The 27,500-nt window shown below is 36.1% G+C and overlaps 2 protein-coding genes across 3 annotated transcripts in view; one reads left to right on the forward strand and one right to left on the reverse strand.

Annotated features, from left to right (window-relative positions):
* The first annotated feature begins 343 nt into the window (after positions 1-343).
* LOC113826359 (glutathione peroxidase-like) lies at positions 344-5,584 on the forward strand. 2 transcript variants are annotated; one of them, XM_070131450.1, is made up of 5 exons: positions 344-529; positions 1,877-2,011; positions 3,859-4,002; positions 4,937-5,143; positions 5,227-5,584. In XM_070131450.1, exons 1-4 carry the CDS (start codon positions 362-364, stop codon positions 5,126-5,128), a joined length of 639 nt encoding a protein of 212 aa, XP_069987551.1. In that variant the 5' UTR covers positions 344-361; the 3' UTR covers positions 5,129-5,143; positions 5,227-5,584. The 2 variants fall into 2 exon arrangements, with proteins under 2 accessions (XP_069987551.1, XP_069987550.1); XM_070131449.1 differs by having other exon boundaries at positions 4,937-5,584.
* Positions 5,585-7,605: 2,021 nt separating this feature from the next.
* The window catches only part of cpx (synaptic transmission protein complexin), a gene marked incomplete in the record, with an annotated part of 796,948 nt that continues 777,053 nt past the window's right edge, over positions 7,606-27,500 (reverse strand). Inside the window, 3 exon segments of the mRNA XM_070131451.1 lie at positions 7,606-14,683; positions 17,703-17,726; positions 21,119-21,172. Coding sequence (XP_069987552.1) covers positions 14,664-14,683; positions 17,703-17,726; positions 21,119-21,172 — 98 coding nt within the window.

Below are 27,500 nucleotides of genomic sequence, written 5' to 3' on the forward strand. Positions count from 1 at the left end.
TCCCCATCACGCCCCGCCTTGCCCCTGTGGGAACGGCGCCCCCCACGGCCAGCTGGTGCTTTTACATACCAGGGGGAGGGGGAGGGGGTAGTAGGAAGGAGGAGGGGGGAGGGGTAGTAGGAAGGAGGAGGGGAAGGGGTAGTGGGAAGGAGGAGGGGGAGGGGTAGTAGGAAGGAGGGAGGGGTAGTGGGAAGGAGGAGGGGGAGGGGTAGTAGGAAGGAGGAGAGGGAGGGGGTAGTAGGAAGGAGGAGGGGGAGGGGTAGTGGGAAGGAGGAGAGGGAGGAGTAGTAGTAAGGAGGAGGGGGGTCTTACTTTCGTTATATATATATATGAGGTTCCACTTCCATTGCTCAGGGACATCATGGACCGCCTGGTGCCTCTGCTGCTCGGGGTCGCTCTGGTGACCCCAGGCCTGGCCGAGGTCATCTCGAGACGCACCTGTGGAGAAGTTGCTGGGGACTTCTACCAGTTCTCAGCCAAGACCCTTAACGGTTCGAATCTCATTGAGTTCGAGGAATACCGAGGGAAGGTGAGGTTGTTGGAGGACTTGGAGTGTTGTCTCTCGAGGACGAGGTCCGGCGGTTTTGGGTTTCAACTTCCGTGACGGATTAGGGAAGATATGTGCTTGCTTTGTCATTTTTTATATATATTTATTTCCCGTCGTATTTATTCGGTATTTTTTGTATATTTCCTGTCATATATATTCTGTATTTTTTTCTATGAGTTTAGATATGACGTGGTTTTTGGATTAATTAACATCTGATGCTTTTGATATCAAATGGATATACCGTAGTAATTAAGAACATTGGGACCCAATTTAGTACAACACGTGACCAATCTCATACAAAATGACGAATTAAAACAATATGATTAGAAACAACAGTCCATTCTATTGTTGTTCTTATAATCCTTTTATTCTACAAATATTTTTATATGAGCTATTATTCTAATTTCTTTATTATACTTTATCATGCATTATCTACTATAATTTATCATACGTCATTCACTATACTTTATCATACATTATTTACTTTAATTTATCGCACATTATTTGCCATACTTCATGATACTTTATTTATTATACTTTATCATACATTGTTCACTATAATTTATCATGCATTATTTACTATGCTTTATCATATACTATTGATTATGCTTTATCATACATCATTTACTATGTTTTATCATGCATTATTTACTATGCTTTATTATACACTATTAATTATGCTTTATCATACATTGTTTACTATACTTTATCTTACATTATCTACTATACTTTATCATGTATTATTTACTATGCCTTATCATACACTATTAATTATACTTTATCATACATTATTTACTATGCTTTATTATACTCTATCAATTATGCTTTATCATACATTGTTTACCATACTTTATCTTACATTATGTACTATACTTTATCATGCATTATTTGCTATGCCTTATCATACACTATTAATCATACTTTATCATACATTATTTACTATACTTTATCATATATCATTTACTATGCTTTATCATACACTATCAATTATACTTTATCATACATTATTTACTATGCTTTATTATACACTATCAATTATGCTTTATCATACATTGTTTACCATACTTTATCTTACATTATGTACTATACTTTATCATGCAATATTTGCTATGCCTTATCATACACTATTAATCATACTTTATCATACATTATCTACCATAATTTATCATGCATTATTTACTATGCTTTATCATACACCATCAATTATACTTTATCATACATTATTGACTATGTTTTATCATCATTATATTCTACAAGCAATGTCTCATTTACTACCACTCCATTCTGTTCCTCGAGATCTCTTCCTCACCACAACTCCTCCAACCACAGGTGGTGCTGGTTGCCAATGTCGCGACTTACTGAGGCCTCACCATCCCCTCATACAACCAAATGAATGCACTTGCTGAGTATTATGAGGGCCAAGATCTCGTCATACTCGGTTTCCCTTGCAACCAGTTCGGTTTGGTGAGTGGTTGATGTTGTGTGGGTAGGGTCGTGGGCTTGGGAGAGGGGGTGGGGGTGGTTTTTGGTTATGTTAGGGTGTGTGTGTGTTTGTTCGTTTTTGTTTGTGTGTGTGTGTGTGTGTTTGTTGTTTGTTGTGGGTGGGGGTGTTTTTGGTTATGTTGGTGTGTGTGTATGTGTATGTGTTTGTGTGTGTGTTTGTTAGTGTGTGTGTTAGTGTGTGTGTTTGTGTGTGTGTGTGTGTGTGTGTGTGCGTGACATATCTAATAACCAAGGATTTGCAGATAAGTACTAAGATGACCATTGTGTATAATTTGACTCGGCATGTGTACTGAAGCTACGATATGAGGTAGCTATTAACATGGATGTATGTGGGGAAACGTGAAAGCTTAACTGGCATATGCTGGCCAATGCTGTATTGGCCTTACGAACAGCATATTAATGATGAAAAAGAAAGAAAGAAAGAATATAAAACGTTTTCAGGATGTCTTGTTTTCTTTCCGTGTGACATCTCTCTTATTTTTGTTTTTATTATCTTGTCTTGTTTCAAAATCGATTTTTTGAATAGAAAACAAGAGCATAATCAGATATTTCAAATTCATGTGGTATAAAAAGCCACATAAGTATTTACCTGAATAAAGCAAAGTAGTTACAGAACCAAATCAGAGTAGAGATAAAACAATTCCATATTAATGTCATTGTTATTTATGGAATATCTTTTACTTTCTTTTACTTTCAGCGAAAAGGTAGATCTTGTTTTGAGTTGAGTTTGTTTATTCATTTATTTTCTTTGTTTGTCAGTAGGTTTCCATGTTTATTTTAATTTTGTTTTGTTTACCAACATGATAAGGTTGTTCCTTTGTTTTGTTATTTTCTTTGTTTGCCTATATGTTTCTATGTTTATTTTTTGTTTACCAATAATTTAAAGTTATACATTGTTATCTTTGTTTGCTAGTAGGTTTCCATGTTTATATTCTATTTTCCTTACCAATAATTTAAAGTTATTTGTGTTCTTTGTTTGCCAACAGGTTTTCCTTTTTTATTTGTTTTCTTTGTGAACATGAAATCTACTTACCGTTTTCTGTTGGATTTTTATAGGCAGATTACTTCTAGAACCAAAAAGTGATTTTATCTTGGTGATAATTTATATGTTTTTGGGTATGTGTTTCAGTCAAAAACAAAATTAAAGGAATATCAATTATAGTGTGGCCATGATTACTGCTTGCGTATGTTACCCGTTCGTATTTTATTACCGGATTATCCTTTGATGTCTTTCTTACCTGATTCCCGAGTCAGGATGGGTTGCCATTTTTTTTTTTTTTTTTTTTTTTTAGACTAAACGCCCTACAATTAGTGCGTCACCAGCGCCCACGAAGCTAAGGCTGTAAAGACAAAGAGAATATCCTAACAATCAACACTAGAATTATTCCAAAGTTCTCCCCTTGAACTAGACTGAAAAAGATTCCCGAGTCAGGATGGGTTGCCACTTTTTTCTTTTTTTGAGACTAGCACTAAATAATATTCTACAATTGCTCTCGACGCTAAGACTACAAAGACAAAGAGAATATCCTAAGAATCGAATCTTAGAATTGTTTCAAAGTCCTCCCCTTAATACCGCCCTCAGAAAGAGCTACTGAACTAGACTGAATAATATTCCCGAATCAGGATGAGTTGCCATTTCATTACTATCATTATCATTAGCATCATTATTATTGATTGATTTATTTGAGACTAGACGTAGACGCACCCCAGTTAATACGTCACGATTGCTTTCGACACTAAGGCTATAAACACAAAGTGAATATCCTGAAAATCGACTCTAACACTCCACTCTCACGTCCGACCGCCAGCAAGAGCCGGGAGCCACTGCCGACGAGCTCCTGAATGGCGTCCGTTACGTCCGTCCGGGTGGCGGCTTCGAGACCCGGATGACGGTGTTCCAGAAGACGCAGGTCAACGGGGACAACGAGGACCCCATCTTCACGTTCTTGAAGGTGAGGCTGATCGGAGTTGACTTTGAAGTTGACTTTGAAATTAAAGGACAATGAGGCTGAATGGAGTTGACTTTGAAGTTGACTTTGAAATTAAAGGACAATGAGGCTGAATGGAGTTGACTTTGAAGTTGACTTTGAAATTAAAGGACAATGAGGCTGAATGGAGTTGACTTTGAAGTTGACTTTGAAATTAAAGGACAATGAGGCTGAATGGAGTTGACTTTGAAGTTGACTTTGAAATTAAAGGACAATGAGGCTGAATGGAGTTGACTTTGGAATTGATGGACACTTAGATGGAGTGAAGTTGACTTTGGAATTGATGGACACTTAGATGGAGTGAAGTTGACTTTGGAATTGATGGACACTTAGATGGAGTGAAGTTGACTTTGAAGTTGACTTTGAACTTGACGGACACTGAAGCTGAATGTACTTAAACTTAAACTTGAAGGACACAAAAACTAAATGAACTTGAAGGGCTTTATAGGGACTGTATATTTGACTACACTGGTGTGTGAGATTTCGTCCTATCTTCAGCTGAAATCTTCATTACCCTGAAAATAAATGTATGAATTGCTTTTAAAAGAATATGAATGTTGATATCTTGGCTTACTTTTAACAATTTCTTCTTTACCCTTTTAAAAGAATATGAATGTTGATATTATGATGTACTATTAACGTGATGTTATGACGGACTATTGACATGATATTATGACATACTATTAACATATTATGACGTACTTTTAACATGATATTATGACATACTATTAACATGATATTATTGCGTACTATTAAAATGATGTGACGTACCATTAACACAATATTATGACGTACTATTAACACGATATCATGACGTACAATTAACACGATATTATGACGTACTATTAACACGATATCATGCCGTACTATTAACCAGTTCCTCTTTACCCCTTGGCAGAGCGGCTGTGAATACACAGACACAGACTTCGAGTCGGGTCTGTACTACGAGCCCCTAAGGGTCGGAGATCTTCACTGGAACTTCGAGAAATTCCTCCTCAACAGGGAAGGAAAACCCGTCTACAGGTACCACCCTTCCGTCATCGACCCCGAGGACCTGAAGGCGGACATCAACGCCCTTCTTAATGCTTAATAGAAGAAGAAAGACCTGTGAACTCTAGGCCTATGATGCTTAGAAGAAGAAGAAGGGCCTGTGAAATCTAGGCCTATAATGCGTAGAAGAAGAAAGACCTGTAAATTCTAGGCCTATAATGCTAAGAAGAAGACCTGTAAACTCTAGGCCTATAATGCTTAGAAGAAGAAGACCTGTGAACTCTAGGCCTATAAGGGAACGCCCTCGTCTCCTGACCTCGAAGCCACGCCCGCGACTGCCCTGACGTATGACCACGCCGCCCTAAACCTTCGGGAGGGCGGCGTGTGAGGGTGGGGCGAGAGGTGGGCGGGCTCTTGTGCATTCTGCTCGCCCGTCTCTGTCCCGTGGGGGGTTGTGGGCGTGGTTTTGGGCGTGGGGGCGGGGCTTGGACATCTACCTCGGTGCCGATCAACGAAACTGATTTTGTAAGCACGTTAATAAATTGATATTTCATGATTGGATTTTTAAAATAATTATTACATGTATCGCGAAATGAAATGATATAAAATGAAATGACAGTAAAATGAATTGGAATGAAGTGAAATCAAATGAAATAGAGTTAAATAAAATGAGGTAAAATGAAACAAGATACAATAAAAAAACGAAATGAAATGAAGATGAAATGAAATCAAATGAAAGAGATTAAAATGAAATTAAACTAAATTAACTGAAATGAAACAATATATATTTTTTAATTCGAACAAAAATATTGACATACAAAATAAAACAAAACGGAATTAAGGAAAGAGATGAAAACCTATATATAAAAAAAAACAAAATAAAGACCAACAATTCAGAACCTTTCGAATTTTCATTTGTCTGTTCGGATGAGAATTCGGCTCAGGACTGACCCCGGCTTCGGCTTCGGCTTCGCAAAAATATTGGTTGTCCTGGATTTATTCACTCCACTATTGGACTATTTTTTATTGATTTTCTAATTCGATTTTCTTTTTCATGAACAGCTATCAGATTATTTCTGTTCAATTTATTAAAAATATTGATTTTTATTTTTTTGAAAATTTATTCTGTTCTTTGATCTCTGCATTAAAAAAAATTGATTTGTTATTCGAGTTTTACTTTCAATAGCTATCAGATTGTTGCTCTTAAGTATTTTTTCTCTTTTAGTTTATTGATAACAGTCATTTGGATTCTGGCATTCGATTCGTATGTAATGGAATCTTAATGGCCAATAATCAAGTAAAAAAAAAAAAAATCTTAGCAAATTGTATGAATTTTTTTTTATATTCTTTTATTTATTTATTTTTTACCCAATTTTCAAAGTTCGTGATTAACTGTCCAGAATTATGATAACAGTGAATTCAATAAAACAAATGTACGACAATTAAACGTTTACACTTGTGATACCAAATAGGGCGTTTGGATCCCGTAGATTTATTTGCCTTTTGACTTACTTTCATTACCCTATGGTATTTCAGTACCAGAATTCCGTTTTGGGATTTGTTGTGAATACCCATAATGGCCTTAAATACAGTGCACTCACTTAGTATTACATATTTGTTCATGTGTATATATGTGTACAAAATACATATGTGGGTATAGATAGATAGATCGACAGAGCGAGGGAAATAAGTAGATATATTTTCATTTAATTTTTTTTTTGGCAATGGTGTTTTTCTAATACTTCATATCACATTCTTTGATACTTTTTTGAATTATCAACATGATAAACTGCTGATAATAGAGTGTAACTTAAATGTGACAATTTGGTGATTTGTTTGTTGTATTTTGATGTGTTTTCTTGTTTATATTTTTCAATGATTTCTTTCATATTTTCTTTTTAACAAAAGTCATTTTTATTTTCAAAGATTCATCCGTCCTCCGATATTGACCTTTTTTTAAGCAATCACTGTTGTTTGCAATGTCTTTTCTAGAAAATATTTGTGAATTACAAAGTGTGTTGTTCTTTAGTTAATCATTTTGTAGGGACGTGTATGTATATATATATATATATATATATATATATATATATATATATATATATATATATATATATATATATGTATGTATATATATATACACACACACGAACACGCACACTCGCATACATATGTATGTTTATAAGTATATATGTCTCTGTATGTACTGCGAGTGCGTGTGTGTATATATAAAACAGACAGGCAGACAGACAGAGAGAGAGAGAGAGAGAGAGAGAGAGAGAGGGAGGGAGAGAGAGAGAGAGAGAGAGAGAGAGAGAGAGAGATAAATAGATAGATAGCGAAAGAGAGAGAGAAAGAGAGAGAGAAAGAGAGAGAGAGAGAGAGAGAGAGAGAGAGAGAGAGAGAGAGAGAGAGAGAGAGAGAGAGAGAGAGAGAGAGAGAGAGAGATAGATAGATAGATAGATAGATAGAGAAAGAGAGAGAGATAGATAGATACACAGATATAGAGAGAAAACGGTGATAAGTCTCACCCCTTTTCTGAAACCAAGGCCCAAAACCGAAGGACACAAAAACACCTCATACTTCTGTATCTTATTTATTACAATAGTGTGACTGTAAAGGGAGTGGCAAGGTCTGCACCGTCTCAGCGGGCATAAAATAAACAAGGTTAAATTACCAAGTAACTTTCCACATCACAGGTATTTTTAACATCGGTAAAACTACCTAAAGAATATTCTTCTCTACCCATAACAATGATAAAAACTCATGCCTATAATATTATGTTCTTGTATTTATTTATTTATTTATTTTTTAATCTTATTTTCCTCGTGTGTGAAAATTGTTACAGAAAATGGGCGAAGGTGGTTTGCTTTGGATATTTTGTAGGGTATACTTAGACAATTCTATGGACATACTTATGATTTACATCTCTTGTTACCACTACAAACACTTCTGTTATGATATATCTAAAAAGTTTAAAAGTCACTCTGATCAGTTTGTGAAACCGCATATTTACTATAAAAAATCAACATGTATGAATGACACTACGGAACATATTGTGAGTTGTTGGCCTACAACTTTTCTATGAGGCGAGACAAGGGATCCTACATAAAAAACAACAGTGTTCGAGGTAAGGGAACACTGCACAGTCATCTCATCAAAACGAAGGGTAATTTAGTTATCCATTACAATCACCCTTAAAAATCATGACCACCGACGCATTTGTGACGAAGAGGATCTTTTGATAACCAGGAAATAGGAAAAGAAAAGAAAAAAAAATCAACACGATTCTGTCCACGAAAAAAGAAAACGAAAATCAGGAAAATATCCGCCGATCGAATGAAAAAGAAACACGAGAGTTGCTCTTTGATTTGTTTTTTCTTCTTCTATTTTCTTTTCTTTTCTTTTGGTTACTATGTCATTGCATTTTTGCTTTCTTCTTTTGTAAGGACAAGGGAAAGAAAACTGCCTAATCGACATACCACGATGCTATAAACCCACAGATCACACTTTGATACTAGTAATACCTATTAACTAATGTTTAGCATTGGTAAACTCGAGAGTAAGGGAGTGAAAGGGGAAAGCTTGGTGAAAATTCCCTAAGAGAGATACTGCATGTACGTTCTAAAACATAGATTAAAAAATGGAGACACAAAATGAAGAAAAAAGAAAAGATGTAAAACATAAAGACAACAAGGTTTCTTTTAAACTTTTTTTTTTTTCGGGGGGTTTGGTTTGTATAAACTAACTAATAACTCATTCCAACGGGCTTCCCCATTCACATTCTCTATGAACTTCCTAATCTTATATACGGATTTATTGATAACGCTTCAGTATATAATTTTGGCCCAGGTCTCCCTTCAGTATCGTGTCCACATCGCTGAAGCAGGTTGACGCCGCACACAAGAAGCGCCTCTCGTTGAAAGCGCGAAGGAGAAAGTGCAAGAGCAACATGGAAAGAAAACATCCAAAAGTGATATGGCATTGTAGTGTCAAATGATGACGTCACACGAGACGTCACAAAGTCCATGACGTCAGAATGCTGCAGCGGTGACGTCACGTTACCGGACGAAGACGAAGGCCTATGTACTTCATGTTCACGATACACACGTACAACACTGACAGGATAATAATAGATACAAGATCTTTCTAAAAGGAGAATATGAACCTATGCGGATATCAAGAAACAGCGGTGCATAGTCGGCTAGTTCACACTACTCTCCTGGGCAAATTTTCCGGAAAAAATTCTACGGTCGTTTTGCGGTTCATATATAGAAATGAATGAGATACGAGAAGTGATGTTCAGGTTTGAGTCAAAGTTTGTAGTTCAGATGCGAGAAACCAATGCTCGTGATGGAAACAAAGGAAAGAGATGAAAATTTTGCCCATTCCAGCTAGTTTGCAAATAATTAATCAGTTTTTTTATTATTATTATTCTGAATAAATAAAATTCACTCCTGCAGTTCTAGACGAACCTCAACACTTCGATCTTGTGATATGAGACTGTGTTAGCAGTGAAAGACTAGTGCTGGCTAAGAATGAACATTTAAGTCGGCGTCGTGGTTATCCGATGTTATTTTGAAATTGGGGTTTTGTTTTCGAGTCTGGCGAGGGAGGGCGGTAACCTCAAAACACAAACGAGACGACGTGAGCACAAGAACCGATTCGCAGGACCCCCATAAACAGCGAGGAAGAATCCGCGAGAGAACATTCTAGATCGAGGTCGGTTCGGGGGGGTCGATGGCTCCTCGCTGCGGAGGTGTAGCGAAGTCAAAGAGTTCTTTTACCTCTCAAAACACTGTCTCGTTATGTCGTCTTGTACAGGATTCCGGTCCAACCGCGTCAGTTAACAGGCTCCCAACATTATGTACGCGGCGCTCATGTCCACCGCTCGGAAATATGACTTTTAAACCACCAACTTCAGGAGGAAACATGACTTCCACATCAAAAAACTCGTATTTACGTTGTGGTGGCAAGTTTACTCTTGTGAGGCTCCCGTTTGAGTTCCGAAAAAGCTGATCCCCGTCACAAAGTTAGCGCCATGTTTACAGCTAAGGTTCGTTATCATCAAGCTTATCATCAACTGATCATCAATAATATCATTGTTTCGATCCTAAGACAATACAGTCCACAAAACATGTACATACATATTTATAAATCAGGTAAGAACATTCGCCCTGGACACACCGTTCTTATACTCAAGTGACATTAACAGCCAATCAGAAAAGCGATTTTCCTCAACTCAGTTCCACGAGCCTTCTGATTGGCTTGCCAAGGACCAAGGGAATAGTACAGCAGGCTCCAGAAGAGGGGGTGACCTTAACAAAATAGTCCTCATCACTTGCTTCTTCATCACGAGACATTTAGAGACCTAAAGGAATTTATAAACTTACATCGAAACTACTGATGCTTTCACAGTTATTGACTTATTCATTACTCTTGTTTAAACATTCGATTTTGCATAATTAACCAAGATTTGTTTTCCCCCTTGCCAGAGCCTGCTGAAGAGATACAGAGAGCGTCGTGAAGTTCCTACCGGATTATAGTGACTAACAATCATAACTGACGAGTAGCCTATCAAATCAACAACAACGGTAGTTAACAACAAGGTTCAGAACAACTTGTCTAGATTAAAGGAAACGGGTATGATTCTGGCGTCAGTAAGCAAAAAGTCTACAAATTTATACTCTCTCTTCCACAGGACAGGATTTCCACAGGTTTTATGAGTCTGTTTCCACTTCATGAGTATTAGAATGTTTATAATAAAAGGATGTTCACTCGGAGGGACGCGAACAGGCTTGATATACACAAGGCAGCGTTTGGCTATAAATTTGAACCTTTACTGATGGAGAAAATGTATAGCGTTATTTAAAGAGAAGGAATATAGATTTTATTTTTCAGAGCCCCATTAAGCCATTACTTCTAATTTTGTTAAACATGCATAATGTTCGAAATACACTAAAAGCGGGACGAGAAGTTTCCCAGCGTTGACTCGACTGACCAGGTAGATAAGGCTTATCGTCAATAAAAAAGGCCCAGATGAAGTATCGTCGTTATTTTACAAAGCATCTGTTTTGAAAAGTGACGGTCGAACTGTCGCGACAGAACGTGGAATCTCTAACTGACGGTGCAGTGCGAGTGAGAGGAACCTTGGCTCGAGGACAGCCAGTTTTGCTACTTTGGACTCTCCTACGCTTAGTCTCGATTCGGGGTTCGGGTACAGACTGCGGCCACCAGGCTCTGTGACCCAGAGCGCATGCGTTCAGGCCTCGCTGCGCAGGTCCAGTCAGCGCACAGCGAGGGAACGCCGGCCCGTGGGTGCGCACCATAGGCCTATAAACATGAGTATCATACACTACAACAGCACGGCTTGGGTGCACTATATCAAACACTACTTGAAAGTCTCCCATAAATCACATCTTCCCCTGGTTGAATATATATATTTGTTTAGGGAAAACTTGACTTACAGAATGTTTAAAAAATGTAGGACTGCCTTTTTTTTTCTTCACGTGGCTTCTAATCCATCCAAAATACATCTATAGCCACAACGGGCTTACATAACCTCATGAACGAGTTCGTATGAACAAAAATTAGTCTAAAGGTCATTTCTTTGGTTTAACTATATTATGTACATATACATGCATTGCTTTTTTTTTGTCCTTGTCACACTACACGGTGTCCAAGTCCGAAGCTAAAGGAGAGGATACACAAAACACTGGAACTCCTGAGGGGGGAGCCGGGCAACTTGCAGTGCCGTGTAATCAACATTTACATCAACCGAAAGAATCTGCTTATTTAACTCTATACAAAGACAGATTTTCCTATGTCATAATGGCTATTTTTTTATTTTATTTTTTTTGTTGCTTTTGCATCTCGTTTAACCATCACAGTTATTAGTTTTAAGATGAACTTGTATGGGCCTTTTTTTGTCGCGATATAGCCTCGAGTGTTACGTCACATATATATATATTTTGGGTTATTCAGGTTGCTGATTAGCTTGGATATCATAGCCACGAAAATTTGATTATATATATGTGTATATATACACATATATGTATATATATACACATACATATATGCATACATATGTAGAGAGTATTTTTTGGAAAGTCTCAGAGAAATACTAGAAAAGACGTAGATATAGTCAGTATGGTTTAAATCTATACTGCTGAATTTTCGTTAAAAATTCTTGAAAAAGCTCAAAACATTGCTTTTCGTTAATGACAGTTCACTCTTATGCTTAAAATCTGACTTAAAAACCTGTGTTGGCACCTGTTCTGCCAAGCGAGACTCGGGTTGCCGGTTATCGTAGGTTACACTTTTTATTTACACAACATATACATGATTCAAACAAGAAAATGCACAATAATCGTCTTTGAACGTTATACAAAAGAAAGACAAAGGAAAGATTTTGTATTCTCTCACAGACACAAATGGATTGCAATACACCTGACAACAACATAGGACTGATTACCAGAATGGCCGATTAAAATTACATACATTTTTTTTTTATCCTTTTGGAGTTCAGTAACAATTTGAATATACTTTAAAGCTTTAATTAACATGACTTAAATGCATTAGTTTGTTTTACGTCAAACAAATACGATAACATTGCCTATTTCCAATAATTTTCAATGAGAACAACAAGAATTTTAATGATTCACAAACAGTTAACATTTAATGAGAATTAAACCAAACAGTCTTAACGATGATAACAACAGTAATCACAATGCTAATTGTGAAAGTGATGCTTACCTTGAGAATATCATAATAGTATTCACCTATAATGATATCGGTTATAATAATAAAAATGATAATGATAATTTTCTTTTTCAAATGACGCACCACACTTTCCACAAATGTATATTAATGCAGTCATAATCATCATCAGTAAAGTGCATTGCAAACACGGAACAAAAGGCATCATACCCTCGGAACGTCCTGGAAGGAAAGTGATCAACAAATACCGATAACGAAAAAAAAGAACAGAAAAACAGACCTATTTTGACCAATCATGAGAAAAATCCGACCAAAGTCCAGCAATGACAGAAATCAAAATCTAGGCAAAAGCTAGAGTGAGAGAGAGATGCTTCTACATGAAGTCAAAACGACCTGACCTTAGACGTATCCTTATAATTTCATAAATACAACGTAACCTCAACTTCGATAAACACACTGTAATAAATAAGCTAGACAAACGAGAGCTTTCGATGATCGACGATTACGTTGGGTTACACCTTGGTAACAACTTGGAACTGAGAAACTGGCCCGGTTGCGCCTGTCCCGCCCTCTGGGACCGAGAGGGACCCGTTATGTAACAATCCACACATCTTTAGGCTTTATATAGCTTATCATTTTTACCTTCCATTACCAAATAAACAATGACAAATATATGTTGATAAAAGATGTAGACTTTGTTTGTTTTTTTCTTGTTTTAGGGGGGGTTTCGCTGTCTGTTTATTTTCATATTTTATACTTTTATTGAAAGCGAATTCAAAACTTTTAAAAATAGTTTCTTCTTTTTAATGGGAATCTTTAGTGTGATTTTTCAGAAAGTATTAAGCTGGACGATTTGGTTTTGTAATCCTTTCTTTTGCATAAAATCGTTCAGTTAATAGCAGATGCTGACGTGAAAAAGGCCGAAAAAGCAAATCAGTTAGGAGGAAAACAGATCAGCTGACAAAGTTGACATCTTTCACCATTTCGCGACCCACAGAGTGAGCTGCAAAATTCACTATATGCAAAAGGGTACATAGTCTTAACGGTCTCATGGGAACAGCTGGTAGCACTTATATGAAAAGGGGATTCTATATACAAAATCACCTTCTAAATAGTGAAGGATCACACAGTATAAACATAATTTCCATTCTGAAGGCAGTTGAGACGCGCGAAAAAAAAGAAAAATAAAAAAAATCGCGAATCAGTAATCTTAGGTTTAATGCTATTCAAAAAATTTCAATATTTTTTTTAGACATATAAAAAAAAAATCTTTTCTTTTTTGTGCTTACTTGATACTGATCAGCATAGCAAATTTAGTAGAAATGTTAAACCGTCTGGGATACTGCTTTACTCCTATTGATTCACCGGCGTAGTATGTGCTAGTGCAGGTACCTTTCACTCTAAAAACAAACAAACTTTTTAGTCAGCTGTAGAGAGGAGAGTATCGTTACCCCAGTCCATCCCGGCGCAGATGTAAATCCAGAAGGACCAGAGATGATTCTTGACCTCGTCGATGGATTGGAATTAAATGTTTAAATCATCCTTTATTTGATTTTTTTTTTTAAACGGCCTTTTCCATTTCGAAAAATTCTCTCATACTCTCCTACAGGACCATTTTTTTCTTCTTCAATTTTTAACCATATCGAGGCACGTACACAAACACACACACGAACAAATTCCTTCAGTTCGACATCAGTTTGGACTTTAAAAAATTATGAAAAGAAAAGATGAATAAGGTTCCCTTGGCGGCTGCAGCAGATGGTTCCACACGGCAAGTCATACACCCAGAGGGGTAGAGAGGGGTACCGCGGCCAGAGGTGTGGGGGGGGAATGATGGTTGGTCGTCCTAGATAGGAGACGCATGTAGGCCTATCATTTTGCATAGCGGCGGGAGCACCCACAGTGTCACCTCTACAGGCTTACTGTAGGATACACTTGCCTGAAAAAACGGAAAGAGATTAGATCGGGATTCGACGAGAGGGAAGAGAAAAATAAGTGATTATTATTAGTTCTTTGTTGTATAAGGAATGTGGGTTGGAATTGACGTTAGTTCTTCATCCTAGTCAATTTTTTTTTCTTGTTTGATCATTGTAACTGACTGTAATTGTTATTTGATATTTTTGTGATTTAGAGCTATAATTGTTTTCATTGTTTGTGATTGGATGAGCGGGATTTAAAAGGATTAGAATGTATGTTGGAGAGATAAGAGAAAAGTGTTATGTGCACGGTATTCATGCTGTACAGTGGCTTCCTCTCTCTCTCTCTCTCACACACACACACACACACACACACACACACACACACACACACACACACACACACACATTCCCTTTCTCTCTGCCTCTCCCCTCCCTCTCTTTCTCTTCCCCCTCCCTCTCTCTCTCTCGCTCTCTTTCTCTCTCTCTATCACTCCCTCCCTCTCTTTCCCCCTCCCCTTTTTCACATCTATACCCCATTTCAGTCTTTATCACGGTGCATTGAATAACAACAGTGTTCCCGGTAAAGTGTATGTACTCTCAGTGTACTGCACGTATACGTTGTTAATACACACTATATATGTAATGTGGCATAGTCTGCATGTGGAAATGAAAATTTTGGGCTTCATTAAATTTTAAGGTGTTTCTGCTTGGTCATTTGTAATGGAAATGTATCAGAAACAGTAATTATATTTGCATTGTTCTTCAGTATTTCAAAATTGTAAGCTATATCTCTGATTAAAAAAAACAAAAAAACATCATGTAACATATGTAAAATACATACATTTATATGTAAAAAATACATTTTAAATATTTCACTCGCATTACTGCGATATTAGACCTAATTCAACTTGAAAGTTTTCTTGCAAAAAACACTTAAATCTCTATAGCACAGACAGTTCAGCAGTGACACCTAGGACACTTCTACAAAACACATATGTGGTGAAAACAGTGTGATGCAGAAGAGGGAATAAACACCAACACAGCAGAACAGTCAACGGTTTTTTTTTTTGAACCAATAAGTGGTTTCTCTCTCACGATCATATCATTAGATCTAACACATTTAATTTTCCGTTATACGTGGCAATGGAATGTTCATTATCAATCTGAAGTTAAAGAACTGGGGGTAAATAATTAAAAAAACGTAAAATAACATACATTGGGTATATATTTTAAGAAATGAAGCATCAAATAAAGGTTTCTAATTGTTATAGACGTACACATACCAAAGTCCACTGCTGGATACAACAAAACCAAAACACAAACACACATACACACACAGGAACGCATGCACACACAGACGCACACACACAACCGCAAACGCTCGCACACACACTGAAGACGAACCAAACTGTCATACAGTTATTAGATAGATATATATTTTTATTATTCTTTAGATATCGAATAAAATAAATGAAAAAGATGTAACACCCAAAGCGAAAGAGATGAGGTACTGCGCGAACACGAATTCTTGCACATTTTTACACACGGATCAGCAGAGAAAGAGAGATAGATTAGCAACATCTGTGGTGAGAAGAGGGAACTAACGAGCAGTCAAGCCCACACAGCAGTAGTTACAGGTTGATACAGTTGTTACAGGCGACAGAGAGAGGTAAAGATGACACGCACACAGAGATAACAACAATGGTGACAGTGTATCGAGACTAGACGGTTTATCATAATCTTTTGATGACGTTGTGAATCGGTCAGACAACAATCACTATCTTATGTATACAGTGTTCTAATTCTAAGCTGATTTTCGTAGCGCGAAGTCAATTAATCTAATTGTCAATCTGTTGGAAACATTCATCAGTATTATTGTCATTATGCTTATGAACGCAGTAATTCTAAAATTTACTCCAGCGCATCTTTATAAAAAAACTAAAAGCCTGTACTTTACTTGAATTGGAAAGTTTATCATTTGGAAAGTCAGATTACAGAGGCAAAATTCCGACGTATAAGCAAGCAAGTATTCTAAACTGGTTTAAAAGGTCTAAAATGCGATTCTTTATAACGAAAACTTACAGATGGATATTACATTAATCTTTACGTGAGTGGATAGAGACTCTTACTTTGTTAATATAACTTAGAAGACTTACAGATGGTTAGTACTTTTCGCAGGTATGTACCAAGATCAAATTACAAACACGAAACAAAGTGAAATTATTCGTAGGACATAACAAAAAGATCTAAAACAATGTCAAATTCGCTTGGATACGTCACAGAAAACAGTGTGACACAAAATACATTTCCAAACTACGCAGTGCAATTGATGCAAAGAAAGAATGAAAGAGAAAAGCCAGAGAAAGAAGTTCGAAAAAAAGGAATCAAAGAAATAAGAAACCCAAATAAAAAAAAATAATAACATCTTTGCACAAAGGGGGGAAAAAAAGGATATAAAACAGATCTATGGACACGGAAAAAACATTTGAGAGCGGATGAAGGGAAATTGTGCCATTTGCCATCATAGAGAAATTTCACATGGAACTACGACAGAGCCAGTGAGGGGTTCGAATGAGGAACATTAGTGTGAGATCTGAGTGTACGAAGAACTTCTTCAGTCTCTCGATAGGTTAACATGGAAGCGTCACTTCAAGTGATATCTTTATCTAAGAGATCGTTTGGTTTGTTAATGCAGGGCGATGACTGTTTTTTTTTTGTTTGCTTCTTTGTTTTTTACGTTTATGGAATATTTATGGTGATTAGAATTAAAGATTTAGAGGGGGGGGTGTTCGGTGGGGAGGGGGGGTTGACCGGACTACGAAGCAAGTCTGGAGTCAATTTTTTTTTTTTTATCGATTTCTTTTTAAAAAATGATTATTAAAAAAGAGAAAACGCCCTGCATTAAGTGGACGTGACAAAAAAAGAAACTTGAGTGTCGGCTATGGAGAGATCTGACAGAGAGAGAATTTTGCAGTCAGCTTAAGAAGAGCTATGTATATATATATATATGACAAACATCTTACTTGATCTGCAACTTACCACCGCTAAGAATGTGAAATTTTTCTAATAATTCATGAGGGGGGGTAAGGGGGAAAGAAACAAAATAAACAATTGGTTAGTGACATTCATTGAAAAATAACGACCAAAAAATATATATGTAAAACGAAGGAAATAAACCTGGTGTACTAATATACCTACTTCCCGATAGGTACAAACCACAGCATCCTAATGATAATGAAATAGCAAAGCGTTATATACCACATTCAGGGCCCAGAAGTCTAATAAATGGAGTTATATATATATTCAAATTACTCAGCTGGGAACCGATGGCAACGATGCACCAATCAGAGCGCTTCCCTGGGCATATTCTCAACCAGTCACATCAGTGCTTAGAATTCAAAGACCATTTTGCTGGTTTCATTTCTCTAATATTCTACTTAAATGTAAAGAAAAGGAGCAAAAGAAGATTTCCGATAAAAAAAGGAGATATTAAATAAATAAAGGAAGCTGTTTCTATTAGTCATCGCAGTATTCAGTGGCGACTAAAGCTTTGTGTGAGAGTAAACTTGCAAAAGGCGGGTTTGTGAATTCACTACTATGACGTGCACTGTTTATCTTTTATGTATATCATTTTTTTTTTATTTTTTTAGATTCTTCTCTAACAATGATGATCATGATAATATCATTATACATATAAAGCTTTAAATCTTTGACAATTGAAAAGCTACGATTGTGGACATTTGGACTTTGATAAATTAAAAAAAAGGAATATCTATCATAATTATGACGAAAATATTGATGCTGAATTATGATGACGCCATAAGGTTGATGATAATGATGGTTGTGATGGTAATTAGCATCACAATCATAATGATAATAAGCATTATAACACTACTCATAATAAAAACAATGATGATAATAGCAATGAAAATCACAATATTTATAATAATAAGAAGAATTACAGTAATGGTAATAAAAACGATAATGACAATGATGATGATAAAGATGATGATAATGGTAATGATAATAATAACATTGATAGTAATAGTTATAAGAATAGAAAGGAAAATGATAATGGTGATAATGATAATGATAATGATAATAATGATAATATTAACAGTAATTCTAATACAAAGACAGATACTTATGACAATACTATTACAAATGATAATGATAATGATAATGAATCCAGTATTAGTAGTGCTACCAATAATACTACTACTACTATTACTACTATTACTACTAGTACCACCACTACTGCTACTACCAATACCAGTTATAATTATAAAAAGAGTAATTGTAATGATGATGAAAATAGTGACTGATACCAGTTATAACGAAAGTAATAACCATGGTAATAATGATGACGATGATGATGATGATGATGCTAAAAACGATGATGATGATTGATGATGATGATGGTGATACTGCTGCTGCTGCTGCTGATGATGATAAAGATGATGATGATGATAATGATGATACTAATGATGAAGTGATGATGACGATGATTATAATGATAATAGTGATAATGATAATAACAATGATAATGATAACAAGAAAATCATGGAAATGATATCGACAATGATTATAATTATGAAAATCATATTGATCATAAAAAACAATATAAAAAAACAATAATGATATCAGCGATGATATACAGACGAAAAGGATGAGATGATAATGGTAACAATTTACGAATAACAGTTAAAAACACACAATAGGCAACACAATCACAAACAACAACAAGATTAACAAAACTAATTGTATATTTACTAATGAAAGCATCATCATCATCATTGTTAGCTGCATGATAAAACTTTTAAATATTTGTAAATACAGTGCATTACAGTTTACAGTAGATATGAAGCAGATTATTACTGTAGAACTACAAAGACTCTTGTTTATTAAAAAGAAATCACGATTGTTTTTTTTTTCCTTTTTTTTAAGATGAAAAAAAATAAACATGTACCTAACTTTATATCCCGATTTATTTTGTTTTCTGTGTCCACAGAACCACAACACAAATCGAACAGATTTTCTTTAAAAATCTTTATTTAGTCTAAAAAAACAACAACAAGAAGAAGTCTATTGAAAAAAATACAAAAAAAAAAAAAGACTCAAGCGATAAATTGTGTTTCAAGGATTTTTTAATACGCAAAGCCTAATAAAAATAGAGAGAAAGATATGGAAAAAAATAGAGCTATATATTCGTGTTGACAGAAAATTGTGCTATTTAATGTCTATTCTAATTAAGGTAGATTTATCATTGAACATCCAGAAAAAATTGACTACTCTACGGATGGAACTGTAATTATTAAATAGAATATGATTTATATTAAGCAGTAGGCAAGCCATATATAAAATACTAATTCCAAAATGAAAAGAGGGGGAAAAATAAGAAAAAAAAAAAGTTTATTTGCGAGAATTTAACATGTAGATTTATATCACTTTATATTGCCTGGTAGATTTAACAGTACACACAAATTTGTTTGCTAAAGACAAAGAAAATAAAGGGGGTTAAACTTGGAAAAGATTATTTGATAATGTTGGAACAGTAACTTCTTTTAAAAATCCTATTTCCTTTTCTTAAATTCCTACAGTAAACCATACAATTAAATTTCTTAATAAATTCATCATTTTTTATTGTCTTTTAAAGGAGTCCTGAACATCCTCAGTTATCTTAAAAAAAGGTAAAATATTTATTTTCTTCCTGTCTCTACATGATAACTCCAAAAAACCTTGTATAGTTTATATATAAGTAGATGAATACTTTACATATAAGTAGCTGAATACGTTACATATAAGTAGCTGAATACGTTACATATAAGTAGCTGAATACTTTACATATAAGTAACTGAATACTTATAAGTACCTGAATACTTTAAATATTAAGTACCTGAATACTTTAAATATTAAGTACCTGAATACTTTACATATAAGTACCTGAATACTTTACACATAAGTAACTGAATACTTATAAGTACCTGAATACTTTAAATATTAAGTACCTGAATACTTTAAATATTAAGTACCTGAATACTTTACATATAAGTACCTGAATACTTTACACATTAAGTAGCTACATAGATATTACCCAACTCTGAAAAGAAATCTACATTATTTCCTTCCTTGGATTACACTCTACAACCAAATGCTATTTTACCCTCTACATCATTTTAACCATTTCATATGCACTAAAAATTTCGATATATGCAATTTTTTTTTACTGTACTTGGGGCATTCTTTATCCTCTCTTTAACTCACCATCAGTTGCTGTGGACACTTTTTCTATCAAATGGCAAAGAAAAATACGTAAATAAAAGAAATAAAAGACAAATAAATACATGTTTTATTATGATTAATGTTTTTTTTAAAGGCGAAATTGATTTGACCATTTAATTAACATCATAGTTTAATGATTAAAATACGAAAAAGTTGTTATTAGAGGAACCTACCTTCTATTTGCTGTTTCACTTCGTTAATTTGTGTTTCTATGGTGTTTTTCAACTCTGAAATGCAAGAAAAGGTGTTAGTATTGGTTTTATATAAATTACTCAATGAAACGTATCCATGTTGACAAATGTAGAAAAGGCATGAATGAGAATGGATATCTTCAACAATACAAGAGATGTATTTGACCGGTTTCGATTACGTCTTCATCAGATATCCAGTCTCATTCATTCCTTTTTCTAAATTACGCAATATCTCTCTTTCTCTCGGTCTCTGTCTCTCTCTCTCGCTGTCTCTCTCTCTCTCTCTCTCTCTCTCTCTCTCTCTCTCTCTCTCTCTCTCTTTCTCTTTCTCTCTCTCTCTCTTTCTGTCTCGCTCCCCCTCTTTCCCTCCCTCGTTCTCTCTCTCTCTCTCTCTCTCTCTCTGTATATATATATATATATATATATATATATATATATATATATATATATATATATATATATATATATATATATATACACACACATAAAAATATTTCCACATTTGTCCCAGTGGCAGGCCCAATAACCGCCCGAGAGGAAGGCTGGAGAAGCGCCGGCGGGAAGCCTTCTGTGTCAACTCATAACCCTGGAAACCTCCTCTTCACGCCCTCATTAAAGGGTAAAACGGCTTGTTGTGAACCTCTCTTGCCCGGTCTCTCATAATGCCACGAAATGAGCATTTTTTTTGTATTTACTCTCGGCTTATATGAATGAGGGGGGTCAGTGGTTCGGAAAGCGAGGGAGCCTTTCATTGGTATTATTTTTTTCTTTATTTTTTGTTTTTTTCCTTATTTATTTCGTTTTTTATTATGTTATATATAATTTTGTTGTTGTTGTTGAGGGGGGGGGGGGGGGGGGGGTGACAGGGAATTTGTAGTTTTATGTTTAGTTATTTGATGTATGATTTTGTTGTGTTTTCTTTGTCTTTTTTTTTCTTTTTTTTGTTCCTATTCTTATTTCGTATAATTTCTCTGCTTTTTTTCTTTTTCCCTATACTTCCTGTTGACATTTTTTTTTTTTTTTATCCTTATATCTTCCTTTCTACACCTCTTCCTCCACCGTCTCTCTATCCTTTTCTCCCTCTCTCTCACGCATACATATTGATAAGGTACATACTTATATATAGGTATATATGTAGATACATATATGGAGACACACACACACACACACACGCACATACACCCCTCCCCACACACACACACACGCACAGACAACCCTCCCCACACACACACACGCACCCCCCCACCCCCCACCACCCCCCCACACACATATCCTACCCATCTCTGCTCTCACCCTTACCCCCTTCCCACTACCCCCTTACCCCCTCCCCCTTCTTCTCTTCTTCTTGCTTTTTTTTTCTTCTTGGTCTTCTCTTGCTCTCGCTGGTCGTAGTTTTATCGAGGGAATTATATGGGTCCGTTTTCAATTAAGCATTTAACGAACTCTCGGTATAACGGACTGAAAGCAGATATTTCCGGTTTACGTTTTAGTGTTCGGTTGTTTGAAAAGCTTTGGGTTTATATTTATATATTTATTTATTTTTTCTTTTGAGAACTATGGAATTGAGTTATTATAATTTTTATCATTATTTTTTATTATTATTATTATTATTATTATTATTATTATTATTATTATTATTATTATTATTATTATTATTATAGTTATTATTATTATTATTTTTAATGAGAACGAACGAATTATTTTTTTGGATGTGGATAAAGGGAATGTTGTTGTACTGAAAGAAGAAGAGGAAGAAGAAGAAGAAGAAGAAGAAGAAGAAGAAAACGAAGAAGAAGAAGAAGAAGAAGAAGAAGAAGAAGAAGAAGAAGAAGAAGAAGAAGAAGAAGAAGAAGAAGAAGAAGAAGAAGAAGAAGAAGAAGAAAATAATAATAATAATAATAATAATAATAATGATAATGATAATAATAATAATAATAATAATAATAATAATAATAATAATAATAATAATAATAATAATAATAATAATAATAATAATAATAATAATAATAATAATAAAACGAAGTCCTTTCTCGAAATCTCGCAAATTTATATATCACAAAAAAATCCAACCATAAGAAACGATCTTAACGAAAGAATAAAAGAATAATAATGTATAAATAGCTCCATGAAATACTAAGAAACCAAATTTCAATTACTGAGAGCGGAATATTTTATTCGATTTGGGCCTGGTTTTGGGCCCCTGGATTCCATTAAGTTTATTTAAATCGTAGACCAATCAGTTTATTCGTCCAGAGCCTAGTACGTTCATGCAGGCGTACGTACATATATATATGCACACGTGAGCACGTACACACATAAATACACACACACACACACACACACACACACACACACATACACGCACACACACTCTCATTCACACGTACACACTCGAACACACACACACATTCGAACACACACACACATACACTCGAACACACACACACACCCATACATTCACTCGAACACACACACACACACTCATACAAAAGCCTACATATTCACACACACACACAAAAAAAAAAACATACACACACATGCAAAGACAAGAAGAACGCGGGAAAATGTATGTATAATGTATGTATAGTCTAACACGTTAACACATTCGGTAATAAGAACAAACAAGATCAAACTAAGTAAATATACTTTACATTTTCTCTTCAATAACGTACACTCTAACCTCCCTTTACATACATCGCTTCAAGACCTAAATTCAATTGCTTATAACATTATCAACATTCCTAAGTCATATTAGACTATGAATGATTAAAAAAAAGAAAGAAAATGGGTTTCATCGACGTTCTCCAACACCTTTCCAATAATTTAATTGGCATCGATCAATTAACCAATTTATACTAATGGCGGGAATTCGCTCTCTGATCGGTGCTCTGTTACTCCTTTGAATCTCGGGGTGAAAGCGAGAGTTCTGAAATCTTTTTTTCCCCTTATTATTCTCTGTTTTTTATTGTTGTTTTATTTCTTTAGGGGGGGAGGGGTCGTTTCCCCCCCTAGATGACCCTGGGGTTCTTAAATGAAACTGATAACTGGCGCTTGTGGAGCGGGAAAACTCAAGGGAGCGTGTGTGTAAAGGATTCCCGATAGGATTTTGTTTTTTGGGGTATTGTTATTTTTTTTTATATTAGCCGTTTCGATGTTTTCTTTTTTTGGGATATTAGTTTCTCTTTTCTTTTGTTTCTTCTTCTTTTTTTCTCCACTTCACGATCCCTACTTCCTCTCCCACCCATCCTTTTTTTTCTTACAATCACTCTCCCTCCTCTTTCCCTTCCTCCATAGCTCGAACCTCTCCAACATTCCCCTCTTCATATACACACATACACATCTCCCATCCCATTCCTCACTTCCCCCCCACATTCCTCTTCCCCTTCGCTGTCCCCTCGTTTTCCCTCTCCCCTTTTCCCCTTATTTGGAGCACCCACCGCACACTTACGCCCATCTGACCGCCTTGGATGAGCGAGTGTTTGCACGAGGATATTGGACCAGGAGGAGATCTTTACGAAAATGGGAAGAAGGAGGAGAAGGAGAGAGAGGAAGGGAGAGTGGGAGGGAGGGAGGGAGGGAAGGAAGGAGGGAGGGAGGGAGAGAGGGAGGGAGGGAGAGAGAGAGAGAGAAAGAGCGAGAGAGCGAGAGAGAGAGAGAGAGAGAGAGAGAGAGAGAGAGAGAGAGAGAGAGAGAGAAAGAGAGAGAGAGAGAAAGAGAGGAAGAGAGGAAGAGAGAGAAAGAGAGAGAAAGAGAGAGACAGAGAGAAATAGACAGCTAGAAAAAGAGAGAACGAAAAAGAGAATGAGAAAAAAAAAAACAAAAAACAAAGAGACAGAGAGAGAAAAAAAGAATTACAGCCCTCATTCTCCCAAAAACCACACCTCCAACCCACGATACGGGGCGATGTCTGTCCCAGAGCCACCGACAGTGTGCAGCCTGATCGTTAAACTGACAAACAGACTGACGGCTAAACGGATCACGTGGCCTATACCCAAACAGACCAGACGCGAAGAAAAATACACAACCCACACGCCAGAATCGACAGGAGAGGAAGTGTATAGACAGTTCTATTCATGTGTATTTGGGAGAGTGTGTATATTTATGAATGGGGGTTGTCTGCTGTTGATTGGGGTCAGTACTGAATGAAAGGGAATTTAACCCGCAATGAAGAAAGATTGATAGATAGATAAGTTGATAGGTAGATAGTGATAGATTGATGGATAGAGAGAGTGAGACAGGGAGACAGACAGAGAGTAAGAGAAATATAGAGAGAGAACGAGAGAGAGAGAGAGAGAGAAGAGAAGAGAAGAGAAGAGAAGAGAAGAGAAGAGAAGAGAAGAGAAGAGAAGAGAAGAGAAGAGAAGAAAAGAGAAGAGAAGAGAAAAGAAAGAGATAGAGAAAAAGAAAGAGAAAGAAAGAAAGAAACACATAAACAGATATACATACATAGAGAGAGACAGACAAACAGACATACAGACAAAGAATATCTCCATATCCATCAACCGCCAGGATAATTCTAGCAAGATTCCTGACTAACCAACCCAGCCATGCTTTACCAAAGACACTCCTCCGTCCTATGGAATGAATCATATAGAATCAACTACACCAATAGATCAGCGACTAGAGAGAGAGAGAGGGAGAGAGAGAGAGAGAGAGAGAGAGAGGGAGAGAGAGAGAGAGAGAGAGAGAGAGAGAGAGAGAGAGAGAGAGAGAGAGAGAAGAGAGAGAAGAGAAGAGAAGAGAAAGAGATAGAGAAAAAGAAAGAGAAAGAAAGAAAGAAACACAGAAAGAGAGATATACATACATGGAGAGAGACAGACAAACAGACAGACAGGCAAAGAATATCTCCATATCCATCAACCGCCAGAATAATTCTAGCAAGATTCCTGACTAACCAACCCAGCCATGCTTTGCCAAACACACTTCTCCGTCCTATAGAATTAATCATATAGAATCAACTACACCAATAGATCAGCGACTAGAGAGAGAGAGAGGGAGAGAGAGAGAGAGAGAGAGAGAGAGAGAGGGACAGAGAGAGAGAGAGAGAGAGAGAGAGAGAGAGTGAGAGGGAGAGAGAGAGAGAGAGAGCGAGAGAGAGAGAGAGAGAGAGAGGGAGAGAGAGAGAGAGAGAGAGAGAGAGAGAGAGAGAGAGAGAGAGAGAGAGAGAGAGAGAGAGAGAGAGGGAGAGAGAGAGAGAAGAGAAGAGAAGAGAAGAAAAGAGTAGAGAAGAGAAGAGAAGAGAAGAGAAAGAGATAGAGAAAAAGAAAGAAAAAGAAAGAAAGAAACACTAACCAACCCAGCCATGCTTTACCAAAGACACTCCTCCGTCCTATGGAATTAATCATATAGAATCAACTACACCAATAGATCAGTAACTACACCCCTATCCAGAATTTCCTATGTCAACAAGACTCACTATTTTCCCTCCGTTCAGTGTAGCGTCTCGTGGTGGAGGGAAATAAGGAGGTTTTAGGAAGGAGAATTTTGATTCTTGTTGACTCCATATCTGTCTATCTATCCGTTATTCCTTCTCGCTCCTCTATTCTTGTTCGGTCTCTCTCTCTATTCTATTCTATTCTATTCAATTATAGAGCTGGATAGATAGATAGATAGATAGATAGATAGATAGATAGATAGATAGATAGATAGATAGATAGATAGATAGATAGATAGATAGATAAATAGATAGGAGAGAGAGAGAGAGAGAGAGAGAGAGAGAGAGAGAGAGAGAGAGAGAGAGAGAGAGAGGATAAGAGAGAGAGAGAGAGAGAGAGAGAGAGAGAGAGAGAGAGAGAGAGAGAGAGAGAGAGAGAGAGAGAGAGAGAGAGAGAGAGAGAGAAGGGGAATCGTTTCTGACAAAAGTTTCGCCTCAATTTCCATCAATTTTGGAGGGAATCGATGCCACGATATCCTTGCCAATATTCCAATTGCAATATAACCCAAACTGGAGAGCTTTCCTGCTGTGGCAAAATTTCTCCGGTCTAACCTTGAAAAAACAACAACAAAAACAACAACAACAACAATAACAGAAACAGCTGGACGAAATGCGTTCTGAAAATGTGTTATATCAACATGTCTCAAATCTCGTCTTGTCTTATAAACAAAAAAAAATAATCTTTATTCTAATCGGATTCATAAGTCAACTATCTGAATGATACAAAATCACTGTAATCTGAATCACACTTTTGGTTTTACCCCGCAACAAAATTATGATAATAATGATAATGAAAATAATAACAAAAACGTCTATATACCAAAATGCATATCTGAAAACAATTCAAATAAATCCTTCCCACCCACAAAAAATCTTTGCATAGGCCTATTAAAACTTATTCTTAATGATAGCTCAGATTAGCACTTCCCA

The sequence above is a fragment of the Penaeus vannamei genome, chromosome 16, assembly GCF_042767895.1.
Source record: "Penaeus vannamei isolate JL-2024 chromosome 16, ASM4276789v1, whole genome shotgun sequence".
NCBI classification, from domain to species: Eukaryota; Metazoa; Arthropoda; class Malacostraca; order Decapoda; family Penaeidae; genus Penaeus; species Penaeus vannamei.